The 17,731-nt window shown below is 49.7% G+C and overlaps 2 protein-coding genes across 2 annotated transcripts; one reads left to right on the top strand and one right to left on the bottom strand.

The window, feature by feature from the left end:
• Positions 1–753: 753 nt before the first annotated feature.
• Positions 754–7,806, bottom strand: LOC133234394 (mast cell protease 2). The gene is made up of 5 exons (XM_061394885.1): positions 3,608–7,806; positions 2,864–3,014; positions 1,999–2,131; positions 1,461–1,715; positions 754–1,078 (listed from the first exon to the last, which is right to left on the bottom strand). Exons 1-5 carry the CDS (start codon positions 3,666–3,668, stop codon positions 935–937), a joined length of 744 nt encoding a protein of 247 aa, XP_061250869.1. The 5' UTR covers positions 3,669–7,806; the 3' UTR covers positions 754–934.
• Positions 7,807–10,853: 3,047 nt separating this feature from the next.
• LOC133234393 (mast cell protease 2-like) lies at positions 10,854–13,771 on the top strand. Its single transcript, XM_061394883.1, has 5 exons — positions 10,854–10,970; positions 11,585–11,735; positions 12,468–12,600; positions 12,823–13,077; positions 13,457–13,771. The coding sequence occupies exons 1-5, from the start codon at positions 10,910–10,912 to the stop codon at positions 13,598–13,600; spliced, it is 744 nt and encodes a 247-aa protein (XP_061250867.1). The 5' UTR covers positions 10,854–10,909; the 3' UTR covers positions 13,601–13,771.
• Positions 13,772–17,731: the final 3,960 nt, after the last annotated feature.

The raw sequence follows: 17,731 nt of genomic DNA, 5'->3' as shown, positions 1-17,731 counted from the left end.
CGTGTCCCCCTGTCCTCACGGGAATGACCCTCTCCCTCTGTGTGGCCCACAGTGGTGGACGTTGTGGAGGTCACATAGGCCAGTGTGGTTGGGAACAGCCGTTTGTGGCTGTGGTTCGTGCAGGACTTGTGATGCGGTCCCTCCTCTTATCAATTCCACGTATTCCTTTTGCAGAAGTCAGTGACACAAGATCTCTGCATCGCACATCAAAGCTGCACAGATGGTAGATCTTCTCTTATCGAGGTGGACAGTGAGGAGGGCCCAGTGTGAACCAAACGCATCTAAACCTGAGCTTCTCAACTGAGGCTGATTCCTGCCCAGCTCCTCACAACACCCTGCCTACCCCTCCACACCCCCACCAACATGACCTCGTCCTTGGGGGACATTTAGAAAAGCCTAGAGACATCCTTGGTTCAGAATTTGGAGGAGAAGGGGATGTTGATACTGGCACCTAATGAGGAGAGGCCAGCGATGCTCTAAACACCCTGCAACTCAGCGTGTTCGTAGTGATTCTGAAGAGCCCTAAAGATGACTCAGAGTTGATGATGAAGGCAGGGAAGGATCTGCTGTACTTTCTTCTTGAAGGTGGACATAGGGGTCCTGCCACTCCAGGGAACCCCTTTCTCTTCTTTCTCTCCCTATTGTTCTTCACTGTATCCTCTCTGTCTCTCACACACACACCACACACTCCCCCCTTTCAAGGCTTCTGGAATGCCTGATGCCGGGAGAAGAGAGAGGACACACACACTCAGGTCTGGAAGCCGGGTGTTCACTGAGATTTATTGGGAATTCTGTGACCTGAAGGGGCCTTCCCAAGGATTAGGGAACGTGACGGGGCTTTAAGAGGAAAACCAGAGGCAGATCCAGGGTGAGTGGCACAGAGAACCTGCCGGAGTCCTGCTCTGGTTTCCCCCAGGCTGGCCCAGGTTCCAGGTTAATTCTCTTTCAGGACCTCATCGATCCAGGGCCGGTAAGGGGAGATCCGGGTGAAGACGGCTGGGGGCTTTGCATCGGGCCGTCCATAGGAGACAATGCCCTGGGCCACCCCAGCACACAGAAGAGGGCCCCCCGAGTCTCCCTGTGGGACAGAGAAGGAAAGGGAGAGAGAGAGGGTGAGCCAGGGAAACCACCGCCTCCTCCCCCTGGTCCCAACTCTGAGCTGGTCGGACTTGCCATCAGGCTCAGGAACACTGGCTCCTCATAAGGTGATATGTCTCTGATGCTGTTCCCTTTCCTTCCTGGCACCCCCTGACCCTGGGCGGCACCCCCTGACCCTGAGCAGACCCTGGTCAGAGACCCCACGGGGCCGAGGGAGGAGGATCTGCAGAGGGACAGTCCCAGCTCCTCAGACCTGAGGTCTCACACTTTGTCACTGGCTGACACTGTGAACTCCATCTCCTTCCAAACGTGTCTGCAACCTGGTCAGTGATTTGTGGAGAACTCTGTAGTCTGAGAATCACCTTAAATGCAGATTTTGTGCTCTGGGGATTGCCCACACACAGCTGGAGATTGTGGTTAAAAGCAGAGAAGTGACTGCAGGCCTGGGGCTCCATGAGTCTCAGCTTCACCTCTTGCAGAGTGCTGGAGGCTGGTTCATTCACAGCTGTTTGTCCCCAGCCGGCCACCCGGCACATTATCCCAGGATGGATGAAGGTGAAGTGGGGTGGAAGGGGGATTGTCCCCACGGCCAGGGTCAGGTTGGCTTTCTCCTTCAACTGTGAAGGAAATGAGGGCTGTCAGTGATGGAAATGGGCTTGGGGACGGGTGGAGGCAACCAGGGAGGGACAGGGCAGCTGCTCCACATGAGAGCCAGTTGCAGAGGCTGAGCTGAGGGGTGCTGGTGAGAGGCAGGTTGGGAAAGTGTGAAGGTAATGGGACCTGAAGGAGAAGTCCTGGAGAACAGGGAGTGGGGAAGGCAGTCCTGGAGAACAGAGAGCAGGGAGCGGGGAAGAAAGCTCTGGAGAACAGGGAGTGGGGAAGAGGAAGAAGAATTTGTACCTTCAGTAACATGATGTCGTGGAGACCAACATGCTCATATTTTGGGTAAGGAAACTGTTTTATGACTTCAAGCCTCTGCCATGTGTCTTCTTTCTTTTGTAAGTTATGGGCTCCGAGGGTGACTGTTACAGACCTATGTGAGGGAGAAGAAGGACAAGGTGAATCGCTGACGGTGGGGTGTCTGCTGAGATACGCCCACTCTGAGAAAGGGCATGTAGTCTCTCCCAGGGTCAGCGATCTCTTCCCACCTCCCTTTTTTGAGCTACTCATGTATGCGAGGGGCTCAGGCTTTACTCAAGGAAGAACTTTCCCAGGGACGGAGATAATTTCCAGGGCCTTCGGGACGCCAGGGAGTGAGCGGGCCACGGAGGACCCAGGGGACAGGGTAGGTACTTCCTAATCAAGGTGCCCTAATGAGGGCCACCTCTCTGAGGGCAGAGGTGTCCGAGGAAAGGGGGGAGTGGTGGGGTCTCAGGTGGACCCTGTTCTCTGTCTCCCATGGAAAGGATGGGTTCAGGACCCTGAGAACTAAGGGCCAGTGTTCTTGAAAAGGGCATGGAGGAAGTGGTCCAAGAACTGGGTGGGCCCCTGAAGAGTGAGTCCACATCGCTTGTGTTGGGGTTGGGGAGGGGCAGCCGCTTTTAGAAGAGGGGCACTGGGATGAGGTCCCCTTTCCTCTGAGGGGAGCTGAGCTCACAGTGACTGAGGGTCAGGACAGCCGTTCCAGTCTGAGAATGATTTCCTTAAGGCCAAGTATTGTCTCTCCCAAAGAGACCCAGCCCTAGGAGCTCCCTCTCAGGCCCCCGAGGAGCTGTTCCTGGTTGCTCCCCTCCCATTTGGAGATAAACAAGACCCATCGTCTCACCTTCCTGCACAGTGCGCAGCCGTCAGCACAAAGTCCCTTCTTATCAGGAAACCACCACAAGCCTTCTGCTTACCATCCCAGGTGACAATTTGCAGGTAGGCCATGTAGGGGCGGGAGTGTGGCTTGCTCTCTGTGCCCTCGATGATCTCCCCTGGAACACAGAAGCCCAGGGCCTGAACACAGAGGGTGCACCAGCTGGCTTCAAGTTGGAACAGGCGTCTTTGGAATCCGCACTCGCCCCGTGTTCTGCCCTCTTCCTCTCGGGTGACTCTGGTGTCTGCTGTCTTTGCTCCAGGCACAGCAGCCAAGCTGGCCTCGGATGCCTCGCAGTCACGCTCACCTAAGGTTTTCCCCCACTCCCATTCTGCCCTCACTCAACCCTCCTCTGTCCCCATGCATGACCAGCTCTCCAGGTTCCTGTCTCCACCATCTCCATATCCCAGGTCGCTCAGAGATCAGCCAAGTTACAAGGCCAGAAGGTGAAGGGAACACAGGACTTTCAGCACCGTGTCACACATTCCATACAGAGAAGACCACCCCTTGGGGCCCCCCAAGGTGGGCTCCTTCTTCCTGAGAACAACCATGAGCTGCAGAGAGAAGGTGTGCACAGCCCAAGTGGAAACTTCACTCTGGGGTGTTGGGGAGAAATCCTGGGGTTCTGTTTAAGGGTCAGCAATCTTCCGAGTAAATCTTGTTTTAGGGGTTGATCCTGCAGCTTCCAGAAGGAGTGGCCGGGAAACTCACCAGCCTGGGTTCTGCAACACAGGAGGAGGAGCAGCAGCAGGGGGAGAGGAGGACGATGCATCTTCTCAGAGAGGCTGCCCAGGGCACGTGCTGCTTCTGTTTTCCAGTCTTGGGTTTTTAACTCCCAACAAGCGAGGGCAGGGCCAGGCTGGTAACCACAGGAACTGACTGGTCACATACTCTTCTCTCAAACTGTGCCTGCTGTCTTTCTAATCAGAATTTCCCGTAGAGATGCCCTCTGTTTTATGTGAGGTGAAGCTGAGGCCTGAACTTCCAAGTTTTGGCTTCAGGGATGAACTCTCCAGTGTGGTTCCTCATTGGTGTGGAGGTGGAGGGCTCATGTCCTTCCCAGGCAGGGCAGGTGATTAAGACCCATCAGAGACATGAGTCAGGGAGAATCTTTACACTGAGAATTCAGAAGCATATGCATGTTTAAGACAATGACCACAGTAGGAAATATATTTGCAAAAAGACCCAACACATATACCATAGGTATGTGTGAGTACAAAGGCACAAACCTACAAACATACAAATGAATCCAAAGTTGCAGGAAACAATACTTATCCTTAATCACGTGCAATCCAGTCTAAGCTGCCACTCCTTTCCATCCCATTTTATTCCACTCCAGATTAAAATGCAAGCTACACCGCCCTTCAAACATGGTTATCTGCAATTTGAAAAATGTTAATCTGCATCTCTCTCTCCCTGCTAACCAAAGGTTCATAGGCAGAAGAGAGTGATCAAAGAATATTAGGTAGGGGAAGAGATCATACTCTATGATTGGACTTTACATACATTATCATAAGAGCAAATGGGATTGGAATTAGGACTTTAAAGAGCTCATGAGTATCAATTATTGTCACTCTCTTAGATGTATTATTACTTTTATAACTATCCTGTGAAGTAGGTAGAGTTATCTCTATTTTATGAATCTTGCTATCAAAGCTTATGCTTCATTTCCTACGAAGGGCCCTTCTGCTATACCATCAAAGGCAGAGAAATCTAGTCCTGCTAATGGGAATGTAGATATAGAAGAATGGTTGTTCCAGGGATGCTGGGGTCCCTAATCTCACATGAGGAATCATTTGATTGAAATAGAATATACACAGATGTCAGGATCTGAGGTTTGCCTCTGTTTTCCCATCACGACCTTGGGAATTACCATTACCATTGCTTTACTAACATAGAATTTAGATTCAGACACATTAATGTGATTCAAATAACAAAATTTTTAACTATTATAACTGAGTTTTCAAGCACATCTGCTATGTTCCCCAGACTGCAGAGTTCTAAAAACCAAACCTATGTCTATTCCTGTGATGACTTGCTGTACATTTTTAATTCCCAGGTCTCTTACGTAAAGTAAGGCATTATTTGGGATTCTGAAAATCGGGAGAGGAGTGTATCTGGGCAGAATCTGATGAAGCTGGAATCTAGAACTTGCAAATCCTTCTAATGCTCCTTTGCAGTAACAGCAGTCCATCCGCTCAAGTCTCAGAGGTTAGTCTCTTCTTGCCTGAAGGATCTGTAATGGATTCTCTGAGGTAGTTACTCTGCAGGTTGTTGATAGGTTGCTTAAGAGAATAATAAATTAGTCAATCATTAGTGATCATGTTTAAGAAGAGTTTGAATGAACTCTGGGTTCTTTAGTGGGGACTAATGAATGGGAATATGGAGAAGGTCAATGAGGCTTGATCTGGAAGGTTCCATTCATGTTGGAGTTTTCCATGATGGTAAATTGTGCTTAGCAGTTACAGGACGCAATGAACATCCCCTTTCCTGAAACCACTGGTTTTGTCTATATAATTCATTTTGCCACTTAGATGAATACCAGACACCTATGCCTGCTTCATGTCCAATGAGACAGAAGAGGATAAGGCATACATAATTTGTTCCTTCTGTACTTTAGCTGGAACCCATTTGTGCTTTTCTAATGTTTAGCTTTACTTGAACGTTTCCCTTTGCTCCTGACCTTCATTCTGTTATGCATGCAAGCTAAGTCGCTCCAGTCATGACCTTTTCTTTGCAACCTTATGGACTGCAGCCTGCCAGGCTCCTCTGTCCATGGGATTCTCCAGGCAAGAATACTGGAGTGGGTTGCCATGCCCTCCTCCAGTGGGTTGCCATGATCTTCCCGACCCAGGGATTGAACCCACGTCTCTTACATCTAACCTACATTGGCAGGCGGGTTCTTTACCACTAGTGCCACCTGGGAAGCCCCGTTGTGCTACAGTCCTTCGTTATGGGACTCCTAGGCTCTCTCCCTTGTGCCTAAGGACGTTTTCTTTCTCTCTCTCCTCTCTTTCTGTAGCTATGTACATATGTATGTATGTATGTATTACTGTGCTGGTGCTTGAAGGCGATGGTGAACTGAGTAGCTAGCAAAGCAAAAGGCTGAGCGAAGGTGGAAGCCGGTGTCTCCATGGGAGAGCTCCCTCTGGGGTGAATGATGGCAGAAGAATTTCTTGTTTCACTTTCTCACCTCACTTGTAGGCTCACTGCACACCTGAGAATAGTTGGCTTTGTGTCAGTCCCTGCCCTGTCTCATCTCCTCTCATCAGCCTCCCTGTGTATCCAGTAGTCATGTGAAACTGTCTCAAACCATCCCTTTCCCATGGGTTTGGGTAAAGTCCTTTAAGTCTGGCAGGCTTCTCTAGTAAACCTTGCAGTGCTGTCAGTCTATCAGCAACCAGCATCAGCCAGGGCAACAAAAGAGAGTTCTATGTAACTTCGAATCAAATCTATCCATGGGGATCTTCTCTTACCTGTTGGAGGAAGGCTGTATGGCATCAACTGTTGTTGTTGTTGTTGTTTTTTCAATATGCTCCCATGAAGCTTGTCGGATAATGGTTGCTGCCAGAAATGGAGTCAGGACGTTGCTCTGAGACAGCATGGCCAGAGTCTGAGGGCCTGCCTTCAAGGGTTTCTTTTATGCTCTCCAATCTGTTGTTTCAGTTAATTAAGGGGATGCTACTCAGGACTCTTCCCTTAGCCCTCCAGGATGTGAATCAATGTTTTCTCAGATAATGATTCTTCCTTTTAGTTGCTCCTTATTCCTGCATTTCCTTATCTCTTACAACCAAGCAGAAAGAACCTTCTCTTCCCCCTGCATGCCATATGTCTGATGTAATTTTGAATATTTGGCTGGTCTGTTGATACTGCCATGATGGAGGGATGGAAGCACCAAGATCTCTTGGGAAGGGTTGATTTTTTCAGTGCTTATAAGAAGAGTGTTATAAAAGGATGAGAGGAGTGCATCTCCTAAGACAAGTGTGTGTGCTTAGTCACTCAGTCATGTCCAGCTCTTTGCAACCCCATGGACTGTAGTCCACTGGGCTCCTCTGCCCATGGAATCCTCCAGGCAAGAATATTGGAGTGGGTTGCAATGACCTCCTCCAGGGGATCTTCCCAACCCAGCGGTCAAACCCAAGTCTCCTGCATTGCAGGCAGATTCTTTACCATCTGAGCCACCAGGGATGCTCAAGACAAGTATCTCTGAGTTAAATGCAAAATGACATTGTCAAGGCTTGGGAAAGAATTACCTTTTTCTTACAGAACCCTTATTTATAGCATGCATTTGGGAATAAGACAGATTGAATTAAGAGCTTGGAATCAGACTGCATTGGGATCCTGGTAGGACCCCTTACCAACTGTATTTTGGGCAAATTTCTTCATCTTTCTTAGGCTCCCCCTTCCCAGTCATCTGTAAATTGGGCATAAGAATGATGAGAATTAAATAAGAGATGAGGGGTTAAAGCATCAGGTATAGTAAGTATTGAAGATACTTATTACTGTATTAGCATCATTAGCCCCCAAGATTGAGTACCCCGCCCAGCAGTTTGTGCACCTCTGCATTTTAATTGGTGCATTTAGAGCAGTAGTATTCAAAACGAGTATTGGTATAATATCTACCATACTTGTTACCATTTTCTATTTGTTGCCCTTGCTCTTTGTTTCTAGCCTGTCTCTAACTCTTCTCTGCCTTTTCTGTTTCTATTTTTATTTTTTTTAACTTACGTTTATTCCTCTAAGAATGGAAATTAGTGCTGCATTTCTGAAATAAAGCAAAAAGGAATTCTCTTCCTGCTTCTGGAAGATGTGATGGCTCCCACCAGTTATAGGTGGGTGTCAAGTATGCCACCGACTTGTTCCAAATGTTTACAGTGTTGTTCAGACTGTGTCAGGTCAGACCCATGAAATCCTTTGATCACTGTATTATTTTAATATAGTCACTGTAACAAAATACTGCCAACTTAGTGGGTTAAAGAGGCTTCCCAGGTGGCGCTAATGGTAAAGAACTCACCTGCCGATACAGGAGACAGAAGAGATGTGGGTTCAATCCCTGGGTCGGAAAGATCCCCTGGAGGAGGGCATGGCAACCCACTCCAGTATTCTTGCCTGGAGAATCCCAAGGAGCCTACCAGGCTCCTCCGTGGTCGCAAAAAGTTGAACACGACTGAAGTGACTTAGCATGCATGCACAGTGGGTTAATTCAGTACTCATTGTTTCTCTTACATTTCTGGAGGTCAGAAGTCTGAAATTACTCTCACTAGCCCCAAACCGAGGTGTTGGCAAGGCTGCACTCCCCCCAGAGGCTGATAACTTTTCCAACTTCTATAGTGGCATAGCTCGGATTCCTTGGCTCATGGTCCTTTCCTCTGTCTTCAAAGCCCACAGAGTAGTGACTTTGCTTCTCTCTCTTTCTCTCTCTCTCTGCTGAGGTTGTCACAGGGCCTTCTCTCATAGTAGAATTTCCCTCTGCCTGTCTCTTGTAAGGATGCATGTAATTACATTTAGCGCCCACCTGGATAACATGGGTAATCTCCTCATCTCAAGATTCTTAATCACATCTGCAAAGTTCCTGTGACCATATAAGGTGACACTCATAGGTTCAGAGGATCAGGACCTGGATATTCCTGGGTGCCATTATTCAGCCTAGCCCTTCCTCCTCCTCCTCCTTCTCCTGCTCCTCCCTCCTCCTCCTCTCACTTCTCCTCTTCCCACAAACCTTGTGCCTCAGACACTACAATTCAGGGCAGAGATGCACCATAGCAGACTCCCCGTGACTCTTTCTGGAGATGGTCCCAGGCTTGGGCTGTTGATACCTTGCATCCTTACACCCACTTCTGCCCCATCCTCACCATCCCCCTCAATAATGGGTCTGGGGCCAGAGAAGTATCTGCCAAGTGAGAAGGAGGAAGATTTCCCAAGTGCAAGAACTCAGGATGCTGGGGAGGGCTGAGCCCTGGAAGTCCTCAGGATGGCTTTGTCAACCACAGCTGTCACAATGAAGCAGGGCCATAAGAGTCCGAAAGAAAGTTCCCCTAGAATGCCAGGGTGAGTCTGGCCCCTGAACTACATCAGAGTCACCCCATTCAATTGTCATCTTCTTTCAGAAATGACACGGTGTCTCCAGGTCTTCCAAAAGAGAAATCTGAGTTAGGTCAAGTTCTCCAAAATTTCCTCCTCCAAGTGACCCTCGGTGGTCTGAATCCCATACCCACCAGCATCTGAGTTGCATGCCTGCACTCACACCCATACACATCTGAACAAGGGAAACGGAGCATGAACTCTAGCTAGCTCTCAGGAGCCTGCCATTAAAGGGCCCTCATGCAGGTTTCACCACGTTCCCTAAGAGGCCTAGAAGACAGGCCCGGCCCCATGCAAGAAAGAGCTGCTACTGCTGGCCCCAGACCAGGGACCCAGAGACTCCATTTTTCGCATTGTCTGTCAGCCCACAGGTCTGGGCTTCCAGTTCTGCCACTGATCAATGTAGACATAAGAAATCCTGATAAACATATCTGATTATAAACTCTAACTCTATATGAAAAACAAACACATGTACACACCTTATTTGTTTGTTTTTGGCTGTCCTGGGTCTTTGTTGCTGCAGGGGGGTTTTCCTCTAGTTGCAACAAGAGGAGTCTACTCTCTAGTCATGATGCACAGGCTTCTCACTGTGATAGCTTCTCTCGTTGCAGAGCGCAGGCTCTAGAGGTGCAGGCTTCAGTAGCTGGGGTACATGGGCTCAGCTGCCGTGGCTCCTGGGCTGGAGCACTGGCTCAGTAGTTGTGGCGCATAGACTTAGTTGCTCTGCAGCATGCAAGATCTTCTTGAATCAGAGATCGAACCCATGTCTCCCACAGGCAGATTTTTACCACTGAGCCACCAGGGAAGCACTTTCCAATTTTTTTAAAAAACGAAGAAATGTAACAGGTTCTCAAAAATAAAAGAACTTGCATGGAATGATAATAAACCATTTTTATGATTTTTGCCCTAACTCTCCTTTTATATTTGTATAATTAAGTAAGAGTTTTAAAACATGAAATACAAGGAGCAGAGGCTCTATGCGTGATGTTTGCTTGGGAGACCAGCACACACACTGAGTTGCAGCTCAGGCCCCATCCACTGTTGACCCCCAGATCCCAAGGATAGCACATCCACACAGCCACAGGGCAGACCGCCTTTCCAAGGAGCTGGACACTGGAGATGTGGGGAGAGCGCTCAGCCTACCCTGACAGCCTGGCCCTCAGGAAGTGGTGGAGTCAGTGGACACTGCGGGGAGCTGGGCGGAGCCCACAGGATGACTCGGACCCCAAGGGGCTGACAGACGCTGACTCCAGCTTCATCTTCTGGATCCTTCTTCTAAGCCAGTGAACTACCGGTTTGCAGAAACAGAAAGATCCATACCATGTGTTTCAAGTTTCAGGTAATCCTCTTTAAGTGACATGCAGCTTACATTCTACTGTGGATTGGAATAAAAAGGAATGACAAGAAGCAGAAACTGATGGAGACCACTGCACATCGTTTAAGGATAAACCCCATTTCCTGAAACTTTTGATTCTCCTGCATGGGTATAAGTTGTGCTAGGTACTCACATACATGTAGTGCATGCACAGGGGCTTTTTGCAAAATGTGCACCATGGCCTTCAAAGTGCATGTGCTTCTGAATTCTCAGTGTAAAGACGCTCCCCCACCCATGTCTCTGATGGGCCTTAACCAGCTGCCCTGCCTGGGGAGGACATGAGCCCTCCACCTCCACACCAATGAGGAACCACACTGGAGAGCTCATCCCTGAGGCCAAAACTTGGAAGTTCAGGCCTCAGCTTCATCCAAACAAAACAGAAGGCATCTCTGGGGGAAATTCTCATTAGAAAGACAGCAGACGCAGTTTGAGAGAAGAGTACGTGACCAGTCAGTTTCTGCGGTTACCAGTCTGGCCCTGCCCTCGCTTGTTGGGAGTTAAAAACCCAAGACTGGAAAACAGAAGCAGCACGTGCCCTGGGCAGCCTCTCTGAGAAGATGCATCGTCCTCCTCTCCCCCTGCTGCTGCTCCTCCTCCTGTGTTGCAGAACCCAGGCTGGTGAGTTTCCCGGCCACTCCTTCTGGAAGCTGCAGGACCAACCCCTAAAACAAGATTTACTCGGAAGATTGCTGACCCTTAAACAGAACCCCAGGATTTCTCCCCAACACCCCAGAGTGAAGTTTCCACTTGGGCTGTGCACACCCTCTCTCTGCAGCCCATGGTCGTTCCCAGGAAGAGGGAGCCCACATTGATTGAGGGAAAGCCCAGAGCAGGGGGCTCCAAGGGGTGGTCTTCTCTGTATGGAATGTGTGACACGGTGCTGAAAGTCCTGTGTTCCCTTCACCTTCTGGCCTTGTAACTTGGCTGATCTCTGAGCAACCTGGGATATGGAGATGGTGGAAACAGGAACCTGGAGAGCTGGTCATGCACAGGGACAGAGGAGGGTTGAGTGAGGGCAGAATGGGAGTGGGGGAAAACCTCAGGTGAGCATGACTGCGAGGCGTCCGAGGCCAGCTTGGCTGCTGTGCCTGGAGCAAAGACAGCAGACACCAGAGCCACCCAAGAGGAAGAAGGCAGAACTCAGGGCGAGTGCGGATTCCAAAGACGCCTGTTCCAACTTGAAGCCAGCTGGTGCACCCTCTGTGTTCAGGCCCTGGGCTTCTGTGTTCCAGGGGAGATCATCGGGGGCACAGAGAGCAAGCCACACTCCCGCCCCTACATGGCCTACCTGCAAATTGTCACCTGGCATGGTAAGCTGGCGGCTTGTGGTGGTTTCCTGATAAGAAGGGACTTTGTGCTGACGGCTGCGCACTGTGCAGGAAGGTGAGACGATGGGTCTTGTTTATCTCCAAATGGGAGGGGAGCAACCAGGAACAGCTCCTCGGGGGCCTGAGAGGGAGCTCCTAGGGCTGGGTCTCTTTGGGAGAGACAATACTTGGCCGTAAGGAAATCGTCCTCAGACTGGAACGGCTGTCCTGACCCTCAGTCACTGTGAGCTCAGCTCCCCTCAGAGGAAAGGGGACCTCATCCCAGTGCCCCTCTTCTAAAAGCGGCTGCCCCTCCCCAACCCCAACACAAGCGATGTGGACTCACTCTTCAGGGGCCCACCCAGTTCTTGGACCACTTCCTCCATGCCCTTTTCAAGAACACTGGCCCTTAGTTCTCAGGGTCCTGAACCCATCCTTTCCATGGGAGACAGAGAACAGGGTCCACCTGAGACCCCACCACTCCCCCCTTTCCTCGGACACCTCTGCCCTCAGAGAGGTGGCCCTCATTAGGGAACCTTGATTAGGAAGTACCTACCCTGTCCCCTGGGTCCTCCGTGGCCCGCTCACTCCCTGGCGTCCCGAAGGCCCTGGAAATTATCTCTGTCCCTGGGAAAGCTCTTCCTTGAGTAAAGCCTGAGCCCCTCTCATACATGAGTAGCTCAAAAAAGGGAGGTGGGAAGAGATCGCTGACCCTGGGAGAGACTACATGCCCTTTCTCAGAGTGGGCATATCTCAGCAGACACCCCACCATCAGCGTTTCACCTTGTCCTTCTTTTCCCTCACATAGGTCTATAACAGTCATCCTCGGAGCTCATAACTTACAAAAGAAAGAAGACACATGGCAGAGGCTTGAAGTCATAAAACAGTTTCCTTACCCAAAATATGAGCATGTTGGTCTCCACGACATCATGTTACTGAAGGTACAAATTCTTCTTCCTCTTCCCCACTCCCTGTTCTCCAGAGCTTTCTTCCCCGCTCCCTGCCCTCTGTTCTCCAGGGCTTCAACCTGCCTCTCACCAGCACCCCTCAGCTCAGCCTCTGCAACTGGCTCTCATGTGGAGCAGCTGCCCTGTCCCTCCCTGGTTGCCTCCACCCGTCCCCAAGCCCATTTCCATCACTGACAGCCCTCATTTCCTTCACAGTTGAAGGAGAAAGCCAACCTGACCCTGGCCGTGGGGACAATCCCCCTTCCATCCCATTTCACCTTTATCCATCCCGGGATAATGTGCTGGGTGGCCGGCTGGGGACAAACAGCTGTGAATGAACCAGCCTCCAGCATTCTGCAAGAGGTGGAGTTGAGACTCATGGAGCCCCGGGCCTGCAGCCACTTCTCTGCTTTTAACCACAATCTCCAGCTGTGTGTGGGCAATCCCCAGAGCACAAAATCTACATTTAAGGTGATTCTCAGACTATGGTGTCTCCACAAATCACTGACCAGGTTGCAGACACGTTTGGAAGGAGACGGAGTTCACAGTGTCAGCCAGTGACAAAGTGTGAGACCTCAGGTCTGAGGAGCTGGGACTGTCCCTCTGCAGATCCTCCTCCCTCGGCCCCGTGGGGTCTCTGACCAGGGTCTGCTCAGGGTCAGGGGGTGCCGCCCAGGGTCAGGGGGTGCCAGGAAGGAAAGGGAACAGCATCAGAGACATATCACCTTATGAGGAGCCAGTGTTCCTGAGCCTAATGGCAGGTCCGACCAGCTCAGAGTTGGGACCACAGGGAGGAGGCGGTGGTTTCCCTTGCTCACCTTCTCTCTCCTTTTCCTTCTCTGTCCCACAGGGAGACTCGGGGGGCCCTCTTCTGTGTGCTGGGGTGGCCCAGGGCATTGTCTCCTATGGACTGTCCAATGCAAAGCCCCCGGCCGTCTTCACCCGGATCTCCCCCTACCGGCCCTGGATCGATGAGGTCCTGAAAGGGAATTAACCTGGAACCTGGACCAGCCTGGGGGAAACCAGAGCAGGACTCCGGCAGGTTCTCTGTGCCACTAACCCTGGATCTGCCTCTGGTTTTCCTCTTAAAGCCCCGTCACGTTCCCTAATCCTTGGGAAGGCCCCTTCAGGTCACAGAATTCCCAATAAATCCCAGTGAACACCCGGCTTCCAGACCTGAGTGTGTGTGTCCTCTCTCTTCTCCCGGCATCAGGCATTCCAGAAGCCTTGAAAGGGGGGAGTGTGTGGTGTGTGTGTGAGAGACAGAGAGGATACAGTGAAGAACAATAGGGAGAGAAAGAAGAGAAAGGGGTTCCCTGGAGTGGCAGGACCCCTATGTCCACCTTCAAGAAGAAAGTACAGCAGATCCTTCCCTGCCTTCATCATCAACTCTGAGTCATCTTTAGGGCTCTTCAGAATCACTACGAACACGCTGAGTTGCAGGGTGTTTAGAGCATCGCTGGCCTCTCCCCATTAGGTGCCAGTATCAACATCCCCTTCTTCTCCAAGTTCTGAACCAAGGATGTCTCCAGGCTTTTCTAGGAGATGCCCTGGTGGCAGCTGCGGGGGCGGGTCGGGGAGGAGGGCAGGTTGTGAGGAGCTGGGCAGGAATCAGCCTCAGTTGAGAAGCTCAGGTTTAGATGCATTTGGTTCACACTGGGCCCTCCTCACTGTCCACCTCGATAAGAGAAGATCTACCATCTGTGCAGCTTTGATGTGCGATGCAGAGAAGATCTTGTGTCACTGACTTCTGCAAAAGGAATATGTGGAGCTGATAAGAGGAGGGACCGCATCGCAAGACCTGCACGAAACACAGCCACAAACGGCTGCTCCCAACCAGCAGGAAGCTGAAGGCCTAGAGCCTGCTTGGCCTCCAGTTCTTGGCAGATGAGGGAGGGACTGGCTGAAGGAGAGAAATGGGCAAGACAGGGACACACAGCACGGAAGCCTGTGGCTGATACCCCTCCCCGCTTTTGAGGGGATGCTGAATCCCTTCCATCAAGTGAACCCTTTGCAGAGAGTCATCTTTAATAAACAATCAGAGATATACACCAATGTTTATGAACAAAGATCTTTACCTCAGCATTTTTAATAGTAGAAAGCTGGCTTCCCAGCCATGAAACAAAGTTTAAATAGTAAATTTATGTGACTGAATATTTTGAATTTATTAAAAATTTATTTCAAAAGATTGAATCATGTAGGAAAATGCAATGCAAGAACGCTTTTTAAAACAATATGAATATCTCTCTATAGTAGAATCTCAATTTTTGTAATTATGGTTAAGTATTTGATATATCAGAGAAGGCAGTGGCAACCCACTCCAGTACTCTTGCCTGGAAAATCCCATGGATGGAGGAGCCTGGTAGGCTGCAGTCCATGGGGTCGCAAAGAGTTGGACATGACTGAGCGACTTCACTTTCACTTTTCACTTTCATGCATTGGAGGAGAAAATGGCAACCCACTCCGGTGTTCTTGCCTGGAGAATCCCAGGGACAGCGGGGCCTGGTGGGCTGCCATCTATGGGGTCGCACAGAGTCAGATATGACTGAAACGACTTAGCAGCAGCAGCAGCATTTGATATATGCACAAGAAGAAAACTGGAAATAATTAACATCATATAATTATGGTAATAACATAATTTTAGAGGCTAGGATTAACAACTATCTTTATTTCTCTTATATGCTGGCTCTAAACCCCAGGTATTCTAACTGTTGCTGACTCAATACCATATATGGACCTACCGATACATAAGCACATATGCCTGTTCATTCTCCCGTTGGTCAAGGTTTGCTCTGTGGAGAGTAAATACCCTTGCACTTCCAGATCGCATCACTCAGCCCATTCAGGATGCTGCTAAAGAATCTAAGCCTTCATGGGATTCCTTGGGCACGGAGATGGTGGTCTCCTTGTCAATTAGTGCCTTGCATGGATGTTCTTTTGTCTTTAGCAAAAGTGACGGTGGCCTGGGATTTATACCCATGGGAATGGTGTGAGCTGGGAAGTATAACTGATCAAGCTGATTAGAGGTAGTAGACAAAATGGTCCTGACGAAGCCTTTCTTACGCCACCCAAATCCACCTTCACTTTCTTTTTGTGAATATTTATTTTGGCTGTGTCAGCTCTTAGTTGCGGCACGTGGGATCTTAGTCGCCGCACGCAGACTCTAGTTGAGGCGTGTGGGATCTTTAGGTGCAGCCTGTGGGATCTAGTTCCCTGACCAGGTATCGAACCCCGGTCCCTTGAACTGGCTGCTCAGAGTCTTAGCAACTGGACCACCAGGGAAGTCCCATTTGCACCTTCTTACGGTATCTGGATCTTACCTGAGAACAAGATGCCCATCCTTCTTTCCTGAGAGGGAAGGTACAAGTTCAAATCTTCAATGCAATAACCAAACACAGTCTCCTAAAAAGACTTATGGAGGGTTGGCAAATCAAGCTATGGGCTCCTCTGCTGCAGCTGTCCCCAGGTCTTAACTGATATTTCTCATCTGACCCCTCTACTGCCCATTCTAGATTTCCCTCCCCTTTGGCCAACGTTTGTGTTAGTCTGGGTTGTATGTCTGCTGGGGTGACCCAAACCTCTAACCCTGAAGCGGGCTGAGTCTTCAGTTGCCTTCTATTTGTTGGGTTTAAGTGGTTGCTGTTGCCCATTTATAATTATCACTGAGCACAAAAGTTTAAGGGATGTCCCCAGCGAATCTCCTGGGCTCAAGTCATACTCTTCTCTTCCCTCTTTGTACAGCAGGAATCCTAGCCTCCCATGGGATCACGGTCAGTTACTCAAGCCAGCATAGAACCTCTTTCCTTTGCCTGTTGATGCACTGATATGAGGAACCCAAAAGGGCTAGGTGATAGTCACAACTTCCAGTTTCTAGAGCCTTTACCATCTCCTTTGGTGAAAGCATTTTCCTCCCCAAAATTTGGACACACAGCAACATGGCTTTGAATTTTCCTCATTCCATCTAACCCCAGCAAAAGCTGCAGCAACAGAGCCACACTTCATGGAAGAGAGTGCCCTCTCCTTTTCTCCTCCTATTCTAACTTTTCATCCACCTTCTTCTTTCCACCCCTTCCACCATCCCCACACCTACCCAAAGGAGGCCATATCACAGATAAATCAGTATCAGTTCATCAGAGGTGTCCCTAAAGGTGATTCTCCAGTCCCGTGGCTCCTGGCAGTCTCTATCCCTTCCACCTTCTGACCGACAACAAAATCAAAAAAATCACTGAACTCTCCTGTGCCTAAGGTTTTGGGACAAAGTGGGAAGCCTCATGAGCCTGCAGCTCTCTGGAGTCTCAGGTCTAATTAAGTCATCCGCACTAAATGAAAGGTCTCAGGCCACTGGGTGAGAGGCCAGTATAGGACAGGGCCTCTCCAGCCCAGGAAAGGCACCCTTGAGCCTCAGCCAAGCCTGGCCCTAGAGCCACCTCTGAGTGCACCTGAATCAGCCCAGGAAAGGGACCCTTGGGCCTCTGCCAAGCCTGGCCCTAGAGCCACCTCTGAGTGCACCTGAAACCCAACCTCACTGACACCAGTGACCCCAGGTTTCTATAGAATCCTAGCCGGAATTTTTGAAATTAAGCCAGGCCTCCCAAAAAATGCTTTTGTTGAAGTTCTTTGCCCTGTACCTGATGCTCACCACTGCCTACCCCTGGAACCAGGACCAGGAAAGCTGACAAGTCCCAAAGGTGAACACCGGGCTACAGTTCATGAAGCAGGTTTTATAGAAGACAAGGCAGACAGGCCTTCCTGCCTGGCTCCCCATCTGAAGTAACTCTCCTGCCTCCACAGCCACTGAGGGACTGCCAACAAGTCCTGCTCCTTCTGCTTCAGAGCTTCAGAGTCCTAACTTCAAATCTAGTCAAAAATGCAATATAATGTGACTCTAAAAAAGCAGGATATTCAAAAATGTACATTCACTGTGATTGCAAATAGAGTACCATACATGTGGGGAGAAAACTAGACAGAACTCTTCTGAAATGGAGATAATCGTTAGAATTGTAATTAAACAAAAGACTTACCTATTCTCTTTAAAATGATTTCTATAGCTTTGCAAACGACCCAAAATAATGAAAAATGCAGAGGAACAAAAGTACTTTCTGAAACTGCTTAAATGCTCAGCACA

The sequence above is a fragment of the Bos javanicus genome, chromosome 21 (assembly GCF_032452875.1).
Source record: "Bos javanicus breed banteng chromosome 21, ARS-OSU_banteng_1.0, whole genome shotgun sequence".
Classification (NCBI taxonomy): domain Eukaryota; kingdom Metazoa; phylum Chordata; class Mammalia; order Artiodactyla; family Bovidae; genus Bos; species Bos javanicus.
This window is presented reverse-complemented; position numbering and strand designations above follow the sequence as displayed.